At 43.3% G+C, this 27,513-nt stretch overlaps 2 protein-coding genes across 2 annotated transcripts in view; both read right to left on the reverse strand.

The window, feature by feature from the left end:
- Positions 1-604: 604 nt before the first annotated feature.
- On the reverse strand, positions 605-8,160 carry LOC118231499 (prosaposin). The gene is made up of 10 exons (XM_035425370.1): positions 8,061-8,160; positions 7,346-7,425; positions 6,651-6,737; positions 6,343-6,500; positions 5,667-5,673; positions 4,615-4,669; positions 4,059-4,138; positions 2,284-2,361; positions 1,506-1,663; positions 605-843 (listed from the first exon to the last, which is right to left on the reverse strand). Exons 1-10 carry the CDS (start codon positions 8,158-8,160, stop codon positions 822-824), a joined length of 825 nt encoding a protein of 274 aa, XP_035281261.1. The 3' UTR covers positions 605-821.
- A 13,081-nt stretch (positions 8,161-21,241) lies between these two features.
- Positions 21,242-27,513, reverse strand: part of stac (SH3 and cysteine rich domain) — a 43,021-nt gene continuing 36,749 nt past the window's right edge. The window contains exons 10-11 of the mRNA XM_035407422.1: positions 26,145-26,282; positions 21,242-21,949 (exon numbers count right to left, since the gene is read on the reverse strand). Coding sequence (XP_035263313.1) covers positions 21,851-21,949; positions 26,145-26,282 — 237 coding nt within the window. The 3' untranslated portion in view covers positions 21,242-21,850. The remainder of the gene's footprint in view (positions 21,950-26,144; positions 26,283-27,513) is intronic.

A 27,513-nucleotide genomic window follows, 5' to 3' on the forward strand; every position in this document is an offset into this window, starting at 1 on the left:
GTTGGAAATTGATCATCACTAATTCTACCCTGGGTCTGCTACAGCATTTTAACCCGGCTCGGCAGTGTAAAAACGGCTTTCGTGGCACAGAACAGTGCCACTGCTTAGTAGCCTTGTTAGCTATGAAAGTAGCTAACAAAGCACTGTAGCTAGCTAGGTAGCTGCTAACTTGTGAGACGGTGAAGCCACATTACATTTGGTTCAATTCGGAAATTCGAATTCATCTTTGCACTAGGCCTACCATGCAGGCCTTTTTACAGTTCACTTGCTTTAGCGAACTACTTAGCTTGCAGTGCTTTAGTCAGCAGACTGTCAAATTCAGATCCTACGTTAATAAGCGCATAGTTACTCATGCTTAGCATTGTATCTAATATATAAATATTTCCCTTGTTGTCAATTGTTATTATCATAAATAATTGTCATAATTCAGTGTAAATATGATGTGTTGCAATTCTGTTCTGAATATTGTTGAAAATACACGTTACTTTTTAAATTATCAGTAATCTGTGGGAAATTGACTGGTGTCTAATGGGCTTAAGTATTGCAGGTAAAGTCAGTAACCCGGGCGTGAGAAGCTAAATGAACAGACACGCAGAGCTTTTTTTGTAATCATGCTTTATTGAGCGACAGTAGAATGTGTTCTGCACGTAATGCCTTTTGTCTTTAGCAAATGATGCCAGGGTCTGCTTAAGCCTTTAATTATGAGAAGAACAGAATGAAAAAATGCTCTGTGTGGGAGAGAGAGAGAGAGAGAGAGAGAGAGAGAGAGAGCTCTGCGCTGTCCAGGAACTTGGACATTTCCTCTTCTTGTCTGCTCAGCCTCACTCCCACAGTACATTTCGTCTAGAAAGGGGGAATGGAAAGAATTAGATTCAAATGTCATATACCTGTGAATATTGTTGAGCCCCTACAGCCAGAATTTAATTTGCGTGTGTACTGGCTGACAAACCATAAAAAAATGTTGTTAACAGGATAAATATTGAGGTTAAAATGACTATGTACTAACTGAGGGTCCCCACCTCCACATAATAAAAAAACTTCTGATGCCTTTTTCTATCAGCTTCTTCAGTGTCAAAGAAAGTTGCTTATTTAACACACTACTGTGTCTAAAATATGACATAACCTAACGTGGATCTCTGTATAAATATAAATATGCAATCAATTAAAATGATCATAGTATAACCACGGACATGTCAACTAGACAAAGTTAATTTATAAAACTCTAAATTGTGCAACATAGAACATGAAATGCAAGCAAAATACTTTGAACGGGTAAAAAAAACAAAACATTTAAGTGAGCACCCAATGGTACCCCTTTACACTGTTCTTGCGCGGGTCTTTAATTTGGGGACCTCTTACCCCTAATATACATCAGGCAGTTTCACTTCCCTACACTCTTCCACTACAGTACCTGTGAACAGGTGCGGGCGAGGCTGGCGTACCTCAGGAGGCCCCGAATTGGGTTGAAAGAGAAAGAGAGAAAGGTGGGTACATTTGGCCTTTACCTGCAGAGTCTAATTTTGACACAGGCGGTTCTGGCGTCATCGCCAGCCGTGAGCTCGTCCGCTAGTCGCTGGCTCCATTTCCTGACCAGTCCCATGCAGATGCGTTTCACAAATCGCATCCGGCTGCACACAGTCTGGAGCTTGCTCACGATTTGTTCCTGAAAGAAAAAGGTGCGAAACATTCACAGTGTGACTTAGCGTGAGACAGCTGATCCGTGACGTAAAGCTTCCTCAAGCCTGTGTAAAACACACAAAAAGCTGTGTGGACTTCTGTTCACACGGAAACACTGACTGCAAACTCACACTGTAATGAGGTCTGACTCTGTGACTCTGAGTTGGCACAGATTCTGGCCCTGTGACTCTGAGTTGGCCCTGATTCTGGCACTGTGCCTCTGAATTGGACCTGATTCTGACTCTGTGACTCTGAGTTGGCCCTGATTCTGGCACTGTGACTCTGAATTGGCCCTGATTCTGACTCTGTTACTCTGAGTTGGCACAGATTCTGGCTCTGTGACTCTTAATTGGCCCTGATTCTGACTCTGTGACTCTGAGTTGGCCCTGATTCTGGCACTGTGACTCTGAATTGGACCTGATTCTGGCACTGTGACTCTGAATTGGCACTGTGACTCTGAGTTGGCCCTGATTCTGGCACTGTGACTCTGAATTGGACCTGATTCTGGCACTGTGACTCTGAATTGGCACTGTGACTCTGAATTGGCCCTGATTCTGACTGATCTCTGCAGGTATGATACACGAGTTCGGATGCTGATGTTGACACCTTAGAGTCTCCTTCAGAGATAATTGTCTTCACTTTCCTCATGATGAGCTTGCAGACGAAACAGACGCCAGGGATTTTCTGGAAGAGAGGAAGAAGGAGAAGGAGGGACTTAGCTCTTTCATAATGACTATGACACTGTAGTCACACACAGTATGTGAAAAGCTGATTGGTCTGGAATTGAACCCTGGACATGCCAATGTAGAATGTAACCATGAAGGGCTAAAACACGATTGGTCACAATGTAGAATGTAGCCGTGAATCGCATGGAGGGCTGACACATGATATGTAACATCTATATAAGGAATTGCCAGCTTACCAAGTTAAAATTAACTGTGGCAATTCCTTATGACAATGAATTATTTTCCACCACGTAAGTAGGGCCTAATTCAGTTCATGTAAACCTAACGTTGATACACACTCCTCTCTTGTGCGTCTAGCAGCGATTATAGCTTTAACTATCGAGATTCTAAGTAACTGGAGATAAAACATGTTTGTGCTCCACGTAGATCATAAACCCTTTAATATAAAAACGATTCACTGAAATCGGTTGAGAAACGTAAACGTTATAGTGCTTTTTATCCAAAAAAAACCGCAGCTCCCCCGTTTACTTCTATATTTGTTTACAGGCCAGTCTTGTCTGGACCAATGTGGCGGCGACGTTGACGTACGATCCGAAGGCCAATACGGCGTCTAAGTATATGTCTATGACTTCCTCTGTCAACAAAAAACGTTCTGCCCTGGACCCAGAGCAAGTGGATCGTCTGGTTTTCCTTGCCGATAACCTCCGTGATACGTTCAGCTTCATGGACACCTAACGTTACCGGTCAGCTAGCCTCGCGAGCCAGTCTCTTTTTTCACTTCGTTAAACGGATCTGGTCAGCTAACAATTTAGGCTAAATAATGTTCCCATGGCAGGCTATGTTTCCTTTTTGTTCTGAAGATTTTGATAAAATTTGTTGATGAAAGAAGTTAAACAAACTAAAAAGAGTAAGTAATTTATGTTGTTTTAGGCTACAAGTATTAGCCGTTTGAATAGTTTTTGTGTTAAGAAATAAACAGGGATTTCCTACAAACAATCATTCCCCTATTATTGTGATTAATAAATGCCGAGTTGTGGTAAATTACATCAACGAGAAAGTGCTTTATTCATTTGTGCATTAGGCTATAGAAACTGCAGGGGGCTCATTTATAAAATTAACTTGCGTGTGCATACGTCAAGTGAAGACCTGACGTAGAGCCACAACCGTTTCCACGGTCAAATAATGTTGAAATTTTATAAATCACTACTTTGACGTGATTTTCTACGTACGCGCCACACAGTTGATCTAAAATACGTTTTATAAACGAGGCCCCAGATGTAGTAACCTAGTATGAAAGTTCACCGGTGTCCTCTATTCTACTGCCCGCGTGTGGAAAATAACGCGCAGGCCAGTTTAGAGAGAGCGTCACGTGCATATTGCGCCCGACAATAAGCAACTTATATTTGTGAATTATATGCAAATGATATTCGAATATATATATATATATATATATATATATACTCTAACTAATTACAAAAGCTAATATTCGAACTCAATTTCATGGCACTTTTGACAGCCTTTATATATATATATATATATATATATATATATATATATATACACACATACATTTATATATATATATATATATATATATATATATGTATGTGGTCATTTAAATGTTGGATTCTGGATTTGTACTATTTTAGAAGGTGGCACACAGAGGCCCCCATATTTATAGATGCGAAAGCTCACCTCTGCCTCAGTTTGGAGAGCAAAATCATCCTCCGTCTCTGAGAATCCACCACCGTGGAAATAGCCAGACTGTGCGCAAGCTGTCAACCAACAGAATGAAGAGTGTTTACTGGAGAATGGCTTCCCTGAATCGACCACCTCTGCATTAATGTCCAAATGGAGATATTTTTTTACTCTGCCCTGTAGTTAGGGGTAAATGTAGATGTTTTTGCCCTATAGTTAGAGGTAAATGTAGATGTTTTTGCCCTGTAGGGGTATTTTGTTAATTTTTTTTGCTAATCTCTTTGGGTTTCACCAAACAAGGGGGCCAGTGTGGAATCAGTGCACTAGCCCTGCAGCCCCATAAGCAATGAAAATTTTCGCTGGTGCAGGGGGGCTAACTAAACAAAAATGTACAATATATGACAGGAATGTAAGGATAAATTCAGCAGCTAATTCCTTCCCAATAAGGTCCCAGTTTTAAAAAGACTATCTAATTTCGGTATTACATGTTTTAATCTCATTTTGATTGGAGGAGCACACAGTGAGCATGTTACAAAAGAGGAGGACGGCTCACCTGCGAAAGCCAGCAGAAAGCAGAGTTTGATGGGAGACATCATCTTCATGTCCTTCTAACCGGTGATCTCCACAGCGACGCCGTTGTGGCACGCTGCTGCTGGTAGGCCATTTTTATAGTTTCTAAACGCCCTGACATCATGCGGGCAGACGTGCCCATGTGACTGCAGAGACAGAACATTCACACCATTTCCCTCAAAACCGATTACCATTTTAGGTTAAATATCTGAGCCACCCAGTGTTTTGCACATAGATGGGCGGGGGGGTAGGATGGGGCAGGGGTGGACAGGCACTGCAGCACCCTTGCCATTTTTTCTCTGAATGCTGAAGTGCCCGTGTATTTATTTTTGTTTTTTTAAACCTTCATTTAACAAGAGTCGGTCCATGCCCTAAAGGGACTATGTTTCATGCCCTACGTTTCATTTTTTTGCCCAAGTGGCACACCAGACGGGCACTTCAGCAGCTCAAATGCCCTTTGGTTTGACATTAGTGCAAAAATGAAGCATGCTCTTTTCTGCCCTCAAGGCACCCTAGTGGTCATGTTTGTGTGTGCGTGGTTGTGTGTGTGTGTTACCATTTTTAACCTCATGTATGCCTCCCGCCCAGCCCATGTGGGGCCCCACGTTGGTTGCTGACGGTGGACTTGCCCTTTTAAAACTAAACTCTGGTGGTGGACGGTTGAAGTATTGCAGGTAAAGTAGGCCTACGTAACCCGGATGTGACAAGGAAAATGAACAGACACACATAGCTTTTTTTGTAATCATGTTTTATTGAGCAACATTACAAGGGTTTCTGCAAGTAATGCCTGTTGTCTTTAGCAAGTGATGCCAGGGTCTGCTTAAGCCTTTAATTATGAGAAGAACAGAATGAGAAAATGCTCTGTGTGGGAGAGAGAGAGAGAGAGAGAGAGAGAGAGAGAGAGAGAGAGAGAGAGAGAGAGAGAGAGAGAGAGAGAGAGAGAGAGAGAGAGAGAGAGCGAGCGAGCGAGCTCTGCGCTGTCTAGGAACTTGGACATTTCCTCTTCCTGTCTACTCAGCCTCACTCCCACAGTACTTTTGGTCTAGAAAGGGGGAATGGAAAGAATTAGATTCAAATGTCATATACCTGTGAATATTGTTGACCCCCTACAGCCAGAATTTAATTTGCATGTGTACTGGCTGGCAAACCATAAAAAAATGTTGTTGACAGGATAAATATTGAAGTTAAAATTACTATGTACTAACTGAGGGTCCCAACCTCCACATAATAAAAAGCATCTGATGCCTTTTTCTATCAGCTTCTCCAGTGTCAAAGAAAGTTGCTTATTTAACACACTACTGTGTCTACAATATGACAACCTAACGTGGATCTCTGATTCAATATAAATATGCAATCAATTAAAATGATCATAGTATAACCACGGACATGTAAACTAGACAAGTTAATTTATAAAACTCTAAATTGTGCTACATAGAACATGAAATGCAAGCAAAATATTTTGAACGGGTAAAAAAAAAAAAAAACATTTACGTGAGCACCCAATGGGACCCCTTTACACTGTTCTTGCGCGGGTCTTTAATTTGGGGACCTCTTACCCCTAATATACATCAGGCAGTTTCACTTCCCTACACTCTCCCACTACAGTACCTGTGAACAGGTGCGGGCGAGGCTGGCGTACCTCAGGAGGCCCAAAAACGCCCGAATTGGGTTGAAAGAGAAAGAGAGAAAGGTGGGTACATTTGGCCTTTACCTGCAGAGTTTAATTTTGACACAGGCGGTTCTGACGTCATCGCCAGCCGCGAGCTCCGTCGCAAGTTTGTCGATGTACTTGCTGACCAGTGTCTTGCAGCTGGTTTTAAATCTCGGCAGGATTTCGCACACACGGTGAAGCTTTTCTACGATTTCTTGCTGGAAAAAAAGATGCAAAGCATCCACAGTTCAGCTCAGCTTTCAAGGCCTCGACACCGATGTTCAGGATGTAAGGCCTTCAAGCCTATGTCAGCACATGCATAGCTGTATTTGACCGTGGTGCACCAGGTCGAATGCTAACGTTGTTACCTTGGAAGCGTCGTTAGAGATAGTGCGCTTGACTTTCTCTACGATACGCTTGCAGATGAAACAGGTGCCAGGGATTTTCTGTGTTCTCTAAAGAGAGGAAAAAGGAGCAGAAGGTGTTTATCTCTTTTATAACGAACATGAAATTTTTGCTACTCCCAGTAAACGACAAGCTGATTGGTCTGCAGTTGAACCCTGGACATGCCAGTGCTGAATGTAACCATGACTCCCGTGGAAGGCTGAGACATGATTGGCCGTAATGGAAAACGTAACCGTGACTCCTGTGGAGGACTGAGAAATGATTGGTCATAATGGATAATGTAACCATGACTCCCGTGGAGGGTTCAGACATGATTGGTCCGAGCACTGCAAATATCCGGCAGTTTAAATGAATCATAGGTTGAATGTGAACCGTGTTATGTTGCTCTGGATAAATTAGCATTTATTACATTACATTACAGGCATTTAGCAGACGCTCTTATCCAGAGCGACTTACACAACTTTTTACATAGCACTTTACATTGTATCCATTTATACAGCTGGATATATACTGAAGCAATGCAGGTTAAGGTTAAGTACCTTGCTCAAGGGTACAACGGCAGTGTCCTTACCCGGGAATCGAACCTGCGACCTTTCGGTTACAAGCACAGTTCCTTACCCACTGTGCCACACTCCGTCCTATAGATGCGAAAGCTCACCTCCATCTCAGTTTGGAGAGCCAGATCATCCTCAGTCTCTGAAAATCCCTCACCGTGGAAATGGCCAGACTGTGCGCAAGCTGTCAACCAGCAGAATGAAGAGTGTTTACTGAAGAGTGAGTTCTTACACAGTTTCAGTGTAAACGGGAAGAATACCTTGCCTGCATGGGCCCCTCTACGTTAATGTCAAAATGGAGATAATTTTACTCTGCTTTGCACTCTGGGGAATTCTTTATTTATTTACTTATTTATTTAGCAAATCGATGATTCCATCTCTGTCGGTCTCATCAAACAAGAGGGCCAGCCCTATAGTCTCCACATCCAAAGGAAAACTTCACTGGTGCAGTTAAAAAAAATTAACATTAGACATATGCAGTGACACAGACAACCAGCAGATGGGGCTGAATAGATGGAAATGTACTGTATATGACAGGAAAGTCAAGATAAATTCAGCAGCTAATTCCCCTCCTCCAATAAATACGGAATAGGATTAGGGTCACATGTGAAAAATTTTTTTTGAGTTCTGACTTTAAATTCAGAATTCTGAGATTAAAGTCAGAATTCTGAGATTAAAGTCAGAATTCTGACTTCATTCTCAGAATTCTGACTTCATTCTCAGAATTCTGACTTTAATCTCAGAATTCTGACTTTAAAGCCTTCTGTGTGAAACCCTGTTTAGCATGTAACCATGTTACAGAAGAGGAGGACGGCTCACCTGCGTAGGCCAGCAGAAAGCAGAGGATGATGGGAGACTTCATCTTCATGTCGTTCTCACAGGTGATCTTGACAGCGATGCCGTTGTGGGATACTGCCATAGGTACCACCTTTTATAGTTCCTAAGCGCTCTGACATCATACGGTTTGATGCACCCCCCCCCCCCCCCCCCCCCCTTTATCTCAGAGATGGAAAATTCACACCCACTACTCCTGATCAGATAACCTGTCACTCAGTTGATCTTACTTACAACCACAAATAGAGCACACAGAACAATGGCCAGTGGCCAAGAATCAGCCCTGGAAGAGCATCTTTCTCACTGACTGAGTACCCCAGATCTCAACGTGACAGTAAATAATGTTGGTTTTTGTAGGGGAAATTATTGAATATGGCACATGCACCATTTTATGCATGCTCCTGCATTTGTGAACTAGGTTTGGCATTAGCCTGGGTAGTTAGCATGACATTTACACACGAGCCTGCTGTCAAAAGCCCGTTTTTCTTTTTTACTGAACATTCAAGTGCTGTTTGAAGCTTGAATATTAGTGTAAATGTTCATATTTTAAGATTTTGTATTTTATATACATGTATTCAGTGAGTTTCATAATGTTTTATTGGAAAGGATACTTTCGACACTTTTGTTTCTCTATGTGGAAATTACAGCACCCCTCAACCCCCTCCCGCCCTTATTTCAGGGCACCAGGTATTTTTGGGACATATTGATAGCGTGTAAATGAAAGTAGTGATGTCCTTTTTTGCATTTTCTTTGCATGCTGTGCTTGACTGGTTGAGCACATACGATTATTGTGTGCTTTTGAATTCATTTGTTTCCTGTTGTCAGCAGTTACATTATCAGTGAAGACAAGTGAGCTTGTACCTGTTGCAGCCATACATGCCCAAACCATAATACCCCCAACACCATGTCTCACAGATGATCTGGTGACTGCAAAAGGCCATACCATATCATACATCATTTTCGTACTCATAAAACCATTCAGTGACCCCTCATTCCGTGCGGATGGGGCATTGTCATCCTGGAAGAGACCACTGCCATCAGGATAGAAATGTTTCATCATACAGTAAGGGTGATCACTCAGAATAACTTTGTATTGGTTTGCAGTGACCCTTCGCGCTAAGGGGACAAGTGGACCCAAACCATGCCAAGAAAATTACCCCCACGACATAACACAGTGATCGGTAAGGCTGTAAAAAGTTCCATGAATTTGAGTTCGAATTAGCTTTTGTAATTAGCGTTCGAATATATTCAAATATCATTTGCCTACAATTCACAAAAATAAGCTGCTTATTGTCGGGTGCAATATGCACGTGACGCTCCCTCTAGACTGGCCTGCGCGTTATTTTCCACAAGCGGTCAGTAGAATAGAGGACATCGGTTTCAGAGGACTTTCATACTAGGTTACTACATCTGGGGCCTAATTTATGGAACGTATTTTAGATCAACTGTGTGGCGCGTACGTAGAAAACACATCAAAGTAGTGATTTATAAAATTTCAACATGACTCGATTTGACCGTGGAAACGGTTGTGGCTGTACGTCAGGTCTTCACTTGACGTATGCACACGCAAGTTAATTTTATTAATGAGCCCCCTGCAGTTTCTATAGCCTAATGCACAAATGAATAAAGCACTTTCTCATGGATGTAATTTGCCACAACTCGGCATTTATTAATCACAATAATAGGGAAATGATTGTTTATAGGAAATCCCTGTTTATTTCTTAACACAAAAACTATTCAAACGGCTAATACATGTAGCCTAAAACAACATAAATTACTTACTCTGTTTAGTTTAACTTCTTTCATCATCCAATTTGATGAAAATCTTCAGAACATAAAGGTAACATAGCCTGCCATTGGAACATTATTTAGCCTAAATTGTTAGCCGACCAGTAACGTTAGCACAGGAAATGAACTTTGCGTGCATGAACATGATTCGTCGCATGAAATTAAAGTTACAATCTCGAAGATTTCGGTTTCGTTCTCTTTGGCGGTACCAATGGCGAAAAGCAGTAATTACAGGTGTGTTTTTGGACCTCACTTCCCAGAGATCCAACCGGATCCAACCAGTGTTGCCTGTGTGACGTCATATATAACACTATAACACTTACTATTTACTGAATAAAAAATGGTTGTTATAAAAGTAATGTTATGTACACACTCATTCATTGTCTAACATTAGGCTAACTTAAGCTGCCTTTACACTGCCGAGCTGGGTTAAAATTCTGTAGCAGACCTGGGGTAGAGATGATCAATTTCCACAGACGTTCTTTATCCACCTTTTGCCTGGTATGAACATCTTTACACTGCAGAGAAGAATTCGCAGGATTCACTGTGGCTCGTACAGTTATGTATCTCGTGCACACTAAACAGTCTTTCTCGTGAATGATTGTCGTGTAATATTTTTGAAACAACTGCCTTGCAAAATGTTACCGCTGGTGTTTCTGGTTTTGCTAGCAAACTGTTTGAGAATAAAGCGGAGCTGGGTGTTAAATTAGCAATCAGAACAAGAATAATAAAACAAAAACAAAGGAGATTTCATCAAAAAAGGACATGGCTGAAGGACCATATGAGGAAGCGTAATAAAATAATAACGCTAATCCATAGGCTACTGCTGTATTCTTTTATTTAGTTATCTCCGGTTTGACATTTTACACTGAAATCAGACCTGGCTCTGTTCCACCTATACCCCTGGTTAATGCTCTGTGTAAAGACGGCGTTATTCCGATCATTATAATATACTGATGAACTTGATGGCAATGTAAATAATGGTAACGTTAAGGCCAATTCAGATCAATGATTCGCAACGAGCCGAAATGGTTTTAGAATGTTGCAGAGAAAATTGCAGCAGTGTGAATTGGTTAGTTGCAGAGCGTCTGAAGCCGTTGCCTGGGCTCTCAAAAGACCCACCTTGTCAAGTGCAGTTAGAACGTTTACAATCAGACATCTTGGAATTTTGCAAGTTGCATCCAGTCTTGTTGCGAATCATTGATCTGAACTGACCTTTAGTTAGCTACATTGTAACGTTGCAACAAGGTAGCATTGCATTCGAGAGACGTTTTGCGAGGTCGGTACCAGTCGGTAGCATTAGCTAGCATTTTTTCTAATTGTTAGCTGACATTAAATTGTGTTAATTACATTAGCTAGCTAGCTAACGCAACGTTACCTGATATGAGAGATGGATACTGTGCGCAACGTTGTCTAAACTAATGTTGCCTTTCTTGACATGGTCCGGTAGCTAGCGTGCAAATAGCTAGGCTATGTAATTTAGTAACATTACATTGTCATCAAATGTAATACGAAATCTACATCAACAAATAATATGACCTCTCATGTTACACAAAAACGTTTTAGGGTTCCATAACCCCCCCGTTATTGCAACGCTAGCAGACACCGGAAAAAGCAGTACACCGCTCACACACAACTGAGTTGAAGAACAAGCCTGTTGCATTAGCTTCGCCTACCCTCTCTGGCGGACCAACCACTGATGGGTGATGGAAAACGCGTCACTAACTATGCGCCGCTTGTGATTTTTTCTCGGGAATGTCGCCACAGACACCCAGTTCTTTAATCATAAATTATTATATTATACTAATATAAATTAATATAATAATAGGCTCAATCACCATTGTGTTACCTAATTTGGCGATAGATAGTGACTTAACAGACATTTATTTTAATGAAAATCTTCGAGATTATTACTTTAAAGCCTGTATGTTTATGTTAATTACAAAACGCGGGATCCAAAACTAATATTTGAATGCTCAAATTTAGGTTCGAAGGTTTAAAAAAAAAAAAAAAAAAAAAAAGATTTCCGAATAGTTTCCGAACTTAATATTTTTTTTGACAGCCCTAGTGACCGGACCCCCACTGTAGGCGTCAAGCATTCAGGCCTCTATCATTCTCTTGGTATACACCACGCATACACTCGCCTACTTGTTTTGAATGTTGTAAAGGATGACTCATCTGCCTATCACTTTTTTCCACATCTCTATAGACCAGTGCCGATGGTTTTTGAGCCACGGAACTTTCAAATGTGCATTCGTCTTTGTAACGAGGGGTTTATGCACTGGGACCCTACTACAATATCCCTCTCGGTGTAGTTGCTGATGGATCCATTCTGATCATTCACTGCATTGACATTTTCAGTCTCCCGCCTTCTGTTTTTCCTTACGTATCACACTAATGCACTAAAGGACCACAGTCATTGAATGTGGGCTTTGGACCATAATTTTTGTCTCAGTTTACTGATGTCTTTCCCATAGATCTAAATGCAGATGGCACTTTAGTCACTGTTCCTATTGAAACACTAGCCAGTTGAGCAGTCTTTGTGACTGAAGCTCCTCTCGTCCGTGCCCCAGTAATGAACCCTCTTTCCAAGTCACTTATATCTTTTCCTCTTGCCATCTTGATCTAAAATCAAGGTCAACTGGGCCCGCTCAGAATTGTTACTCATGCCATAGAGCATGATAGGATGTTAACTGCTTAATTGTGTCACGCAGTACACCTGTATGGAAGTATCTGCACTTCTCATGTTTCTCCTCTATTCACGATTTTCCTTTAATTTGTCACTCTTCAGAAACGCTTTGCTGACCTTCTTCTTCTTTGGCTTCCCGGTGAACAGTTTTTGTGGCGAAAAGTTGGTGAAATCCCCGTCAAGGCGTTCAGGTAAAAATCCAAAACTGTGTGGTTGAAAGGTTTTAAAGCTGACTGGGGCGCTGGCAGGCTGTATCTGGGTAAAATCTGCGCTGTTCCGGGGTTAACCTGGTTCATTTACTGTGCGTCAAAGAGTTCTAGAACCTAGAGTTCCGCCCCCCTAGACGTCTAGATTCTGGTTGTTCCTCACTGGGTTGTGTCAATGTCATGTGTGTATACCGTGTACACCGTTTATTCCAACATTGAGCAAGTTATCCCTCATTCCCATAATTATTCCTGCTGCGCCCTGACTCGTTATGCTCGTTATGGCAGCTCGTTGAAGGATTTTTGACCACTGCATTTTGGATTAAGAACTATGAACTACCGTTCTTAACTTCCACTAATGAAAAGCAATAATTTTTTTTCTTCTCAAATACGGTTCGAAAAATTAACAAATCTTGAAAAGGAACTCGCCAAGCTGAGTTTGTGAAGAAGGTTGGATTTACTTGTCAAATAAAAGTTAAAGACACATGTAGATTGATTGCAGGCCATTTTTATTTTCTTGCTAAACAAAGGTCTTTTCGACCGAAAGGTTTTCTCCTGTAAAGTGAACTCCTATGGAGTTTTGCTGATGTGAACATATATTCAAAGGGTGGTTTTTTTTGTCACCTTGACATCTTCACACAGTCACTGGTTAGTTTGGTTGGCAGGTGGGGGCAATGTGTTCATTGGTTTCTCATCTTTAGTATTTAAATAGATGGACACGTGGCGTATTCGTGTGACTGTGGGGGCTGCTGTGGTTTCTTCTTCCTGCCAGGGGTATACCGGGGCTTTATTTGAGCAGGTGGTGATTAAGATGCTTCATATTCGATCTCTGGGTAACACTATACGATAAAGTTGCATTAATTGCCATTAACTGATGAAGCTGTTAAAATGAATTAATGATGTGTCCTGGCTAAAATCCCAGATCTGGCTCTCACAAAAAACTTGCCACCTAATCATCCCCTGATTTAATTGGCTAAAAATGTTCTCTCCCTCCAGTGGAGCTGCTCAGTGGTCAACAATAGAGGAATGTGAATGTGTATGAGTGTGAAGCAGGGCGTTCCTGCAAAAGAGTGTCTGTGCTCAGTGAACCTACCCTGGGTAAATAAAGGTTAAATAAAATGTGCAAATACATTAATTAAGCATTAGTAGTTGATAAATACATGAACGAATGAATTGGCATTAACTAATGTTGTTGTTAGCATGAATTAATGATGTACAAATACATTTTAAAAGAGCTGTACAGATGAACTTTTCAGTAGTTAGTAGTAAACAACTATATTGGTTAATGCTGTTGCACTAAGCTCTGCCTTGTACTGCTGGGGAAAACTGTCCAATAGCACTGAATCCTGTGTGCCTGACAGACCCACCCTATTAGGTGCAAGTGTGCACCTGACAGATCCACTGTGTGTGTGTGTGTGTGTGTGCGTGCGAGTGTGTGTGTTTGTGTGTGTGAGTCTGTGTGTGCACACATACGCACACAAACACACAAACACACATGCACACACACACACACACACACTGACTAATGGACAGCAGTAATGCCATTAACTGTAAGATGCAGTGGTAGCTGTGGCTGCGAGCTTGTGTCCAGAGGGCAGATCAACTGCCCTAATGCAAAAACAGGGTAGTAACAGAGACATGTTATCAGACGACTGCCTGTAATGGGCTCTCATTCTGAATCCCATTTCACTCTACATTTAGGCACACCAATCTAGTACATCATCCCCCACCCCCCCCCCCCCCAAAAAAAAAGTGTGTGTGTTAAAGTTGACCACAGTGCATCACTACTGCAGTGCCTCGCCATTCTGGAATGTTCAGAGGGAAGGTGATGAGGGGAGGTGAGAGAAAGTCAGTCTGAGTCATGTTTTAAAAACCCAGCTTTCGGAAGTTTCTCACGCGCACGCACACACGCACACTCTATCACACACACACACGCGCACACACTCACGGACACATGCACGCAAACACGCACACACACTCATAGACACACGCACATACTCACAGACACAGACACACACGCACACACTCACAGACACACACACATGCACACACACAGACACACGCACACACACACTCTATCACACACACACACACGCACACACTCACGGACACATGCACGCAAACACGCACACACACTCATAGACACATGCACATACACACAGACACACACGCACACACTCACAGAAACACACACACATGCACACACACAGACACATGCACACACACACTCTATCACACACACACACACGCACACCCACGGACACATGCACGCAAACACGCACACACACTCATAGACACACGCACATACTCACAGACACAGACACACATGCACACACTCACAGACACACACACATGCACACACACAGACACACGCACACACACACTCTATCACACACACACACGCACACACTCACGGACACATGCACGCAAACACGCACACACACTCATAGACACACACACATACTCACAGACACAGACACACACGCACACACTCACAGACACACACATATGCACACACACAGACACACGCACACACACACTCTATCACACACACACACGCACACACTCACGGACACATGCACGCAAACACGCACACACACTCATAGACACACACACATACTCACAGACACAGACACACACGCATACACACACACACAGACAAACACACGCACACATTCACAGACACACGCACACACTCACAGACACACACACATGCACACACACAGACACACGCACACACTCACAGACACATATACGCACATACGCACGCACACACACATATACGCATATACACACACACACACACAGACACACTCACACACTCACAGACACATATATGCACATACACACGCAGACACACACTCCCACACACACACACGGTTAAATGCAAATGTATTTGGACTGTAACATCATTTTTCTGTACTCCAGCACATTGAATTTGAAATGAAACCATTAATATGAGGTTAGAGTGCAGGCTGTCAGTTTTAATTTGAGGGCATTTGCATCCATATTGAATTACAGCCCATTTTTTTAAACAAAAGTATTCACAATTAAAAGCATTCTTTTAACTGCCAAACAGATCAAGAACACTCTCGAGGATGTACAAATTTATGACCATAAAGAGGAAACTATACCAGCATAACCTCAGAGGGATCACCACAAGCCACTGGTAAGTTTCCGTAACAGAATGGCTAGAGTTTGCTACAAACGTACATTTAAAAATCCATAGAGTTCTGGAACAAAGTCTTGTGGACCAGTATTAACCTGTACCAGAGTGATGGAAAGAGGAATGTGTGGAGAAAGAAAAGAACTGCTCACGATCCAGAACAACCTCCTTATCTGTGGGGGTAGTGTTATGGTATGGGCATGTATGCCTGCCACTGGAACTGGCTTACTTGCCTTCATTGATGATGTGAATTCCATACAGAAACATCTTACCAGTCCAGATACAAACAAATTGCAGCGGGACATTGCTAAAGCAACCAAGTTTTTCAGGGCCAAAAAGTGGAATGTTCTTTCTTGGCTGGCCAAATCAGTCACCCAACCTAAACCCAACTGAACGTCAGTTCCATTTGCTGAAGACAAGACTGCAGGCAAAACACCCAAGAGAGAATCAGGAACCAAAGATAGCTGCAGTAATGGTCTGGCAGAGCAACACCAGGGAACAAGGTCTGGTGATTGATTCCGTGATCCTTTTTTTCGGGGTCTCATGTTATGCATTTTAATAATGCTTATGCATGCAAGCCTTCACAGCTGATATCGTACTGTATATCTTTATATTCATAGGGAATTTTTATGCATTTTTGTACTCACATTCTTTAGCTGAATTGGACTTTGACTTTCACAGGCACAGTTTAGTTAGCTTTCTTCTGCGGTGTAGAAGAAAGCGGAACAAAAGAAAAGAAGAAAAAAAAAAAACAAGAACTAAAACCTTTTGGTGGTTGCTGAGCCCTGATAAGGCTTAATCTCGTCAGTAAGCTTCAGGGTTCCCAGCTGGAAGTCGGAACCACTGAAGCTGATATCATGTCTGCGGTTCAGCAGTATGGTTCTAGAGGTTTGCAGAGACGTCATTATCTGTATCTGTATCTGCTCAACCAGCAACATTATCTGCATCTGTATCTGTATTCGGTTAGAAGACTGGAAGTGGCTGTGGTTTACCGCTTAATTCAAGTTAAATCCACCCCCCTCCCCCCCTTCTTTAACTGGGGAGACATTGAACAAGAAGAAACTGAAAGAATGTATAAATGGAAAGATTCTGTTTTGCATTGGAAATAGAAACTATTTACAGTAAAGATACATAGAAAAATGTCCTTCGGTTGAAGGGAATAGTCTTAAATTCCAACGATGCTGCGTTCGCGTTCTTGATGTGTTAACAGTTCGCTAGGGAAGCGTGAATGACCACTTTACAACAGTATTTACGTAACAGTAATACATGAACTTTTTTGCCTGTTTTATTTTTTTCCCTTACTGAACTAAGTTTGGATAGACTGCAGACCATCTGTTGTCCTCATATTTTCCCTTGGTGGCAACTGTTACCCTACCATGAAAATCTGGACTGGATTTCGTGTTCATTTGATAGCCAAGACCTATGGCTGATACATGCAGCATGTTACATCTTAAACGGATGAATATTGACTGAAATACAAGGAAAAAACGTTCCGTAAAATAGTTTGACTGGATTTTTTTCAAATGGAGGAAATTAACACATACAGCTGAAACTACAGGTTCTAAGCTTCATTTTGATGTACAGGTTGCGGGGGTTTGAAAGAAATCCAGCTGCCACACCAGGCTTTTGTCTCGCTAGCTCGCGCACCTGACGCATCTTCCTCCGCGATGCGAGAGTTTCCCTGAGCACATATAAAATACTTCCACTCAAATACTGATGTTAACTCTGTGCTTTAAGAACAATTGCTTATCAAGGTCTTCAATCAAGGCCTCGATAAGCAGAATCAGTTGTCAGCACTGCATGCACATCAGTCCTTTTCTGATAACACTGGGCACCCCTGTCGTAATGCATTTAGTGTTGAGAATGCAGAGTTGAGCATCTGGGGGCTTTGTAGCGTGTTTTTCTTTTTGCTGTCGTGTTGCAGTGACACCCAGACCGCCAGAAGGCTTTGCAGAGTTAGCAGAGTTGTTTCTGTTCACATTGTGGTTTTTTGCATGTGCATTCACACACTGACACACTGACACACCAACGGTGAAAGGCTCCCATGCAAGGTACCACTCAGCTCGTTGGGAGCAATTAGGGGTCAGGGTGTCTTGCTCAGGGACAACTTCAACATGCCCAGGGCGGGGGATCGAACCGACAACCCTCCGACTACCAGACAACTGCTCTTACCTCCTGAGCTATGCCGCCCCAAAGTAAATGAGTATCAGAGAGGGGGGGGGGGGCAGAGAGGGAGAGAGAGAGAGGGAGAGAGAGAGAAAGATCTCAGGCCTACCACTGCCCCTTCCTACTCACAGATAATAATGACAGAACTGACTTCTGAGGGGGCAGAACCACAGGTCCAGCCTCCTCTGGAATTGACTTCTGAGGGGGCAGAACCACAGGTCCAGCCTCCTCTGGAATTGGCCATTGATCATGGAAGCCCCCGAACATCGCTCCTGTGAACAAGGCCCACACCTTTCTCAGACACTTAAGAGCAGCAGCAGGTTTTCCTCCTTGATTTCGTTTATTATTTTTCAAATTGTTGACAAATAGGAGTGCTGTGGGGTGCTGGAGATCTGTGATATCATCCATCAACTGTCCCCTTCTCCGTCTCTCGTTCTGTCCTTGTGATATTGCTTCTTTTTCTTGTAATTTCTTTCCCCCCCCATTCTTTCCTCACCTTCCTCCTATATTCCTTCTTTCCACACACGGACCCCAGCTGACAAAATATTGGCATCAGCCATCCATTACCTGGTTCATGGAGTGACACGATTTCATTTCAGAACACTCGCTCTCTCTCTCTATTTCCGTCCTCTCTCTCTCTTTCTCTCATGCACCATTAAGCAGCCAGGGATAAGCACCACCTGAGTTGGAATATGGCAGCAGAAGCCCCCTCTACTAACCGAAGGAGAGGAAGAGCATGGCTTTATTGTGGGTGTTTCTCTTTCGCCCACGCCACGTGCGGGAGTACAGGGCCAGCCCTCCTTCCTGCGAAACGGGAATACACACGAGCGATTTCCTGATTCCCAGCAAGTGGGCGTCCGCCGTGCCGCTGCACGGGAACGTGCTGTCGGAATTCCGGGAATTTCGCGGCGCCCCGCCGTTGCTGTCCTCTCTTTGAACTGCCGTTACTCGTCCCAAAATGGCTCACCTCCCGGACGAGCCCGGCGGCGCGGAACCGAACCCGGAATCCGTGCGAGTGCCGACTGTGGCCCGGTAGCTCCACCGCCGGTTGGCCAGCGACTCCAGACCGGATCGGCGCCAATTCTGGCCCGGCAGCGCCGACTTCGGGCCAGAGTCGGCGCAGATCCGGCCTGGAGCCACCGCCTATCCGGACCGGCGCAACTGAGCTCTACGGTGACCCGGGCTGCGGTGTGACAAGAACGTCTCCGCTCTGCTGACTCAGCGGCGGAAATCGTGCATGAACGCGCCATCAGAGATTTAACTGGACATCCCAAATTAGGTTGGGAATTGGACACACTCAGTCCCATGTTGGGAGCCAAAATATATATTTTTTAAAAGTCACCATGGGTATTACAAAGACGTTCCCCAATCATAAACGGACACCATTTATATAGCGCTTTACAATTGATGCCTCTCATTCTCACACACACACACACACACACACACACACATACACACACCAACGGTGAAAGGCTGCCATGCAAGGTACCAATCAACTCATTGGGAGAAATTAGGGGTTAGATGTCTTGCTCAGGGACACTTCGACACGCCCAGGGCGGGGGATCGAACCGGCAACCCTCCGATTGCCGATACCTCCTGAGCTATGTCACCCCAATCAGAAGGGGATGTTTCTTACATTTTTTTTAAAACTAATAAACCAACGGTCACTTCCTGCTGACAGAAACCGTGAGCGTGCGTGAGTGGGGTTCCGATTTGACGTGGTGATTCAAGCTAATTCAAATATTTGACCTGCCTTACGAGAAAACTACGTGTTCAATGACCACGTGTGAACACGCAACATGTGAAGACAATGATGCCATTTACAGGAAGCAAGCTGAAAAAGGTGACCTATGCTATTTCAAGTCACGCTTTTAGTTTCACGTGTGGACATTTTTAATTCACAACTGAAAATATTTAATTCGCATGTGAAATCGTGATTGTCGTGTGAACAGGCACGCATGATTTTTTTTTCATTAGCGCTTTAACACAGCACTGGATACAGATACTGGTTAAGAACCAATCAGGAAACTAGTCTCTGTCAAAAGACAAGACATTCAAAAAAAAAAAAAAAGCATTCTGCTAAACAGCACAGTCACCAGTTTCCTGTAACCTTGTGCTAATTACCACTTCTTGGTAATTTGTATTTGTCCTAATACTGTAGCTTATTTTTCTGCCTAGCTGGCTTTGCAGATGTTAGACCAGAATAGTGTTCATTGTTCTCGGCTAGAAATAGCTGTACAAAATAAGTAATTGTACCTTACTGAACCCGTGTTCAGCAGTTGTCTACGATCATGAAATGCACTTTTTTGTACGTCGCTTTGGATAAAAGCGTCTGCCAAATGAATGTAATGTAATGTAATGTAATGCTAATGAGTCTGTTTCTGTGGAAACTGAAACAACAGTGCCCCCAAATGGTTCTTACTAGAAAGAATGAAAACAGCAGCTTACACACAGAGCATTCAAAGTGCACATTTGCTTTTCTGGAAATAATTAAAAAAATAGCAAGCAGATTGATTAATACTGTTTCTGTTTAATTCCTTGCGGACGTACAGCAACCTTTGACCTCTTGAATCCAAGCTAATGCAGAAAGCTTATGAGGACAGACACATTTACAGGAGACAGGCAAGAAGAGGGAGGAACAGTTTGATTTAAACAATGCCATAAGCAATGCAAAACACACAGAGAATCAGTGCAGGAGAGTGAAAACATTAACCAAGATGTTAATGACAAAAAACATTGATTTGATCGAATCATAAATGAAAGCATCCAGTCAATTCCTAGAACTGCTTCATATCTTGAAATCCTATGATAGTGGATGAAGCTGTATTTTGTTGGATTGTCATCAACACCAATTCTTGTCTGGACTGATATTGGCATTTAGTCATTATTCCAGTGTGAATTTCCGATTTGTTTTTGGATGTTTTAATTCCTTTTTTGCTGTTTTTTTAATCAAATATGAATTCATGAACCAGGAGGAAGTGAATTGGATGTTTAAAACTAAAGGTGAATGCGTGTTGAATCTCCTCCTGCTTACCTGTGTTTGTTACCTGGAGACCAACCGCTCAACAGAAATGAGCTCCTTGTATGTCATAGTAGTTTGTAGGGGTGCACCTGTATTCGAGTCATTCTCCTTAAAGATCTTTCGCCGCCCCCCCCCCCCATCCCCTCAACTGACAGTTTTTTTTTCATATAAATTTTCTTATTTTGCACAGAAACAAGCAGTGGACAGCCATTCCACTTAAATAAATATAAAACAAAATATATAAATATATATGGAGTATATATCTATAAAACACTGTGTACTTCCCTTATTTACTAATTAAAGATGCAATGCGTCCTGACTGCTCCTCCAATCACAAGGAGGATAAGGAGGAAGTCTGTCCCAATTTCGACAAATCCCCTTCAGCAGCCAGTCCACCGGAGTCCAACCACATCTGCAGACCTGGGACAGAACCACTCACTGTCCCTGGCAGGGTTGCCCATCCAGTTCCAGCAACCCTTGCTCTCTTTTTCTTTCTCTTTCTTTCTCTCCCTCTCTCTCTCTCTCTCTCTGTCAGTCTAATTTTTTTATCTTACCCACTCTCTCTCCCTCCCTTTCTCCCTCTCTCCTTTTCTCTCTGTCTCATTTTCTCTTCTCTCTCTCGCTGTCCCTCTCTCTAATTCTGGACTGGATGCGGCAGTGGTTACTCTCTAGACTGTAGGTGAATGGTGAGCCCTGATTGGCTGAATGGCCAATGGCCTTATGGCCAGTGGTCACATGGTCTTAGATGTCCTCCAGGATGTCACAGGGCACGAAGCCTCTCTTCTTCCCGCTGGTCACTCTGATGAAGTCGCCGCGCTCATCCTCACTGCTCACGCAGATCTGTGCAGAGACACACATTACACACATTACACAGCATATTACACACACTACATTGAACATTACACACATTGAATAGCATATTACACACAGTACATAGAACATTACACACATTACGTAATGCATTACACACATTACATTGAACATTACATGCATTGCATAGCATATTACACACAGTACATAGAACATTACACACATTACATAGTGCATGACACACACAACATAGAACATTACATAGTACATAACATTAAGCACTGTACATTACACATGTTATGTAGTACATTACATAGTACATTGCACACAGTACATAGAACATCACATAGCATATTACACTCATTACATTGAACATTACACAGTACATTTCACACATTACATAGTACATTACACAGAGTACATAGTACATTACGCACACTACATTTCACACATTACCTAGTGCATTACACACAGTTCATAGTACATTACATAGTATAATGCACTCAGTACATTACACATATAATAATAGTGCAATGCACACAGCACATTACATTAAACACAACAACAAAGAAAAACAAGTCTGTGTGTGCATGTGTGTGTGCATGTATGTGCGTGTGTGTAAATGTACCTATGTATTTGTGTAGTCTGTATGGATGTGGTCCCTGTTCATCAGAATATGAGTTATTGAGATCATTAAGTGGTTATCAGAAAAGAAAACATCTCTGCATATGAGGCAGAGGAATTCTCTCTTTTCTCCTTTCCTCTCCTCTCCCTCTGTTCTCCTCTCCTCTCCCCCTCTCTCCCTTCCTCTCCTCTCTCCTTTTCTCTCTTCTCCTCCCCTCTCACTCTCCTCTCCTCTCCCCCCTTTCTCCCTTCCTCTCACTCTCCTCTTCCTCACTTCTCGAGGTGCTGCACTGCATCATGGGTAAGAAATTAGCGATTCTTGCGAGCAGCTGCTTGGCATGCCACACGGCGATGCCATGGCAACAGGCACTGATTGGGTAGCTCGTTTTTTTAACAAACGTTCCAGGAGGAGCACTTTGGACCCAGCTGGCTGCGCAACTCACAGCCACGGACTGGCCTCTAGAAAAGAACTCCAGAAAACATTACAGAAGCAGGTCTGAGATATCTGTATTCTAGAACAATGAGACTGTCATCTCTGAATTCCAGGACACAGGGGTGAATTTGCCATCTCCTTATTATAATGACGATAATGGAAGCAATAACCTGAATGCACTTTGCTCCCAATGAAGACTCATTTTCATTTCATTTTAACTTGACAATTGAACCAGGCAGGTCTACTGAGAACTCTCTTAGAGCTGACACGGGGAACCTACAATGCAAATGACTGTGCAGCCAATCAGAGGTGGTCAGAGAGTTTTCAGAGAGTAGAACAGTAGAAGGGTGTATGTTGAGAGAGTAAAAGACAATGTACAATCAAACATTTATCAAACAATAAGATCTAAGACAATACTAGAAAATGAAGCTTGCGTCATCATGCAATGTATAACCAGGAAAGAGTTTTATATCCGTAGGCCAAATTAAAAGACATAGTTTAAAAAAATAAAAATAAAAAATAAAAAAAAACTTATATTCTCTTCCACTTGCCCTTTGTCTCAAATATACACAAATAATCAGGAGAGTAATTCAGAGAGAACAGTTCAGCTGAGGTTAAAAACACCGAGTGGACCTTATTACGTCACACGACGGGGGGAACTCTGTTTCTGTCTGCTTCTGTCACGAAACAGCAGCTACGCTACACTTCACCCAGATGGTGCTACTACTGCTGCACTGCTCTCTTTCAAGTCACACCGCTCCGTTACCAAATAGAGAGCTGACAGACAGCCAGCATTAAAAAAAAAAAAAAAAAAAGACTTTTCGCATTTCTAAAATTATTCCCGTATTTCAAACCTCCCAGGTACTGCCAGGAGCGGGTTATCTTAAGCCGACGCACACACTGCAAGTCTCCAAAATCTGTCGCCATCCCGAAGAAGCCACTTTGTCATAAATAGACTCAAAGAAACACATTTGAGAATGACATTTATCCAGGGGCGATTCAAAATGAAAGGGAACAGGAGTGCTTTCAAAGCGCCAGACTTGGCCAACAACCATCCCACGAACAGGGAGCGCGAGCACAACATCAATACGCCACTAACTCTGAGTCAATTTAGGCCTAGAACCACACAAATCAGATTCAAATAGCCAACGTCCATATAAAACCACAAAGCCTGCTATGGAAATCCTGAAGTAATTACAAGCACACCTCATTCAACAACTAGAGCAGGGCTGCCCAACCCTGTTCCTGGAGATCTACCGTCCTGTAGGTTTACACTCCAACCCTCACAAAGCCACACCTCATTCAACAGCTAGAGCAGGGCTGCCCGACCCTGTTCCTGGAGATCTACCGTCCTGTAGGTTTACACTCCAACCCTCACAAAGCCACACCTCATTCAACAACTAGAGCAGGGCTGCCCAACCCTGTTCCTGGAGATCTACCGTCCTGTAGGTTTACACTCCAACCCTCACAAAGCCACACCTCATTCAACAGCTAGAGCAGGGCTGCCCGACCCTGTTCCTGGAGATCTACCGTCCTGTAGGTTTACACTCCAACCCTCACAAAGCGCACCTCACTAAACAGCCAGAGATCTTTGTTGAGCTGTTGATTAGTAGAGTCAGGTGTGCCAAATCATGGTTAAAATGAAAACCCAGAGGACGGCAGATCGAGCGTTACCAGGCAACATGCAATCTCCTAAATCTGGGCATACCCCCCCGTCCATTTTCACCATTTCTGAACACTTTCAGAAATGAAAGGAACAGTGGAGCTACATATTAATTCTTTTGAGAACATTTTTCACAAATGTACCCTGAGAGTACAATTATGTTCCATTTTGGGAACTAATAAGTACCTTTTACAAGCAAAAAAGGTACAAATGAATTATGTATTGCTAACTAGGTGTGCAATTTTATGTACCTATAGGGTGCCACTCCAGTGACAAGTGTTTGTACCTTTTTTAGGCACTTTTCATACCTTTCTTTTTCAGTGAGTGAATGGTTGCCGGTGATTGCAGTTTCTAGCTCTTCAATAAATTGTTCCACCAAAAGCTTAAAGTACACACGGCAGGCAAACCTGGCTCATTAATAAAAATCACAGGTCAGCGTCAGCCTATGCACAGCAGTTTTTTATTTTTTATTTTTATTTTTTGGAAAATGGTTTCAATCCTAATGGACCAATAAGCTTATGGTGCCACGCATTCATTCTTTCTTGTTTCTACACCAAATGACTAAATCCCTAGAGCTGAGGGGCAAAGTGGGGGGAGGGGTTCAGGCCTTTATTTTACAGATCAGTCATAAAGTGTAGTATAATGGGTCTTTTCTCCTGAAGGGCATAGGTTCGATTCCCAGGGAGGACACTGCCGTTGTACCCTTGAGCAAGGTCCATTGCTTCACTATATATACCCAGCTGTATAAATTGATGCAATGTATCCATTTATTTATTTGTCAGTTTGAGCATTATAGTTTTGTCGTTTAGGGTTTTGAACAAACTTTATTACGCGAGTTGCAAAATAGAACTAGATTAGAAAAAAATAGAACTACATTAGAACTTTCAATGTGTGTTAGGCCTAGGCGAGAAAAAAGTTTTTTTGTTGTAACATAATACAAGTGTCTTGGATGACAAAAACATGCTGCAGTGAAAATATATTTTTTAAAAATATAATTTATTTTGAATTGAACGTCCCTTGGTCCCTTGTAGTGCAGGTTTCAGCACAGTAGCATATATGGTTCTTTTGATTGAGACCAGAGAATTGTGTCCCCTACAGGGAGCAGAAAATGAATTGCTGGGTCTTAGGAGGATAACAAAATAAAAAGATGAGAAAAGGGGATATGAGGTTTTCACATGATGCTGATGTTATGGATTATTATTTGTTTATCCCGGTTACTCAGGACCATAAAATGAGGTTGATATTCAGATTTTATGCCTGAAACAGCAGGAGGTGCAGCCCAGCTAGCACCTTCTGTGTGACCGAGCGCCCCCTGCTGGTCCTGCTGTGTAACTCACCTGGCCCCCCTCTGTTTGACTGAGCGCCCCCTGCTGGTCCGGGCGTGTAGTTCACCTGGCCCCCCTCTGTTTGACTGAGCGCCCCCTGCTGGTCCAAATGTGTAGCTCACCTGGCCCCCCCCCTCTGTTTGACTGAGCGCCCCCTGCTGGTCCGGGTGCATAGCTCACCTGGCCCTCCTTCACGCTGATCTGGCCCTGCTCCTTGCAGCCAATGAAGGTGCGGTGGCAGCGGAGCACCCTGTCACCTGCGCGCACCTGCTGGGCGAAAGAGGCGGGGAAGAAGCCAATCCTGCCCTCGTTCACGCCCTGCAAAGATTGGGCAGAACAGAGCGCCAGTCATCCCTGAGTGTGATTCGATTGGTCAGTACATAACGACACTACAGTCACAAGACATAGTGTAGTAGTTTTGGGTAGAGAGGAGCACTGGTCACCTCAGAATGTGACGTGATTGGTCAGAAAAGAGTGCCAGTCACTCCCATGTGTAATGTTGCAGCCAATTAGGATAAATTCAGTTTCATTTACCTTGTTCACTTCTTCACACACCTGTCCACCTCTCTGTTTCACCTGTTATCCTCTATGTACCTCTGTACACTTCTGCTCACAAATTTTCACCTCTCTCTGCACCTGTTACCCTTTCTCTATACCTGTCCACGTGCACCTACACCTGTTAATTTCTACCTCCACCTGTACTCATTTGTCTGCACATGTACTAATTTACCTGTACCTATACTATTTTAACTCCACCTGTACTAGTTTAGGTCCACCTGTACTAATTTACCTCCACCTGTACTAGTTGACCTGCAACTGTACTACTGTACCGAGTTTGCCAGGGCAGCTCTGTCTCTGTCTGAATGCCCTTGCGCATTTTTCCCACCTGCAGCTGCTGTGTGTGTCCCAGGTCAAACGCTCAGGTCAATGTGACTCTATGTCCCAGCATGCAGCTGTGACCCTGAGCAGTATCGGCCATAACCCGGCAACACACTGTGGAAACACATCCATCACCTGACAGTCCTCCGAAGCTCCAATTTATCTGCCACATGCGCAGGCTCGCCCCTGCAATTACTGCACTAATATATAGAATTTATCTACTCACGTGTGTGTGTGTGTCTGTGTGTGTGTGTGAATACACATAGTTAGGCAGCTGGCCCATAGTAATTCACACAGCCTTTATATACACTGTTTCTGAAGCTCTCTGCAAAAAAAGGAGCCATTTCCTTCAGCATCACATGCAGCACGGCCTACCGCACCACACCCTACCGCACCATGCCCTAACACACCACGCCCTACCGCACCACACCCTACCGCACCACGCCCTAACACACCACACCCTACCGCACCACACCCTACCGCACCACGCCCTAACACACCACACCCTACCGCACCACGCCCTAACACACCACGCCCTACCGCACCACACCCTACCGCACCACGCCCTAACACACCACACCCTACCGCACCACACCCTACCGCACCACGCCCTAACACACCACACCCTACCGCACCACGCCCTAACACACCACACCCTACCGCACCACGC

Source organism: Anguilla anguilla, chromosome 1 (assembly GCF_013347855.1).
Source record: "Anguilla anguilla isolate fAngAng1 chromosome 1, fAngAng1.pri, whole genome shotgun sequence".
NCBI lineage: Eukaryota > Metazoa > Chordata > Actinopteri > Anguilliformes > Anguillidae > Anguilla > Anguilla anguilla.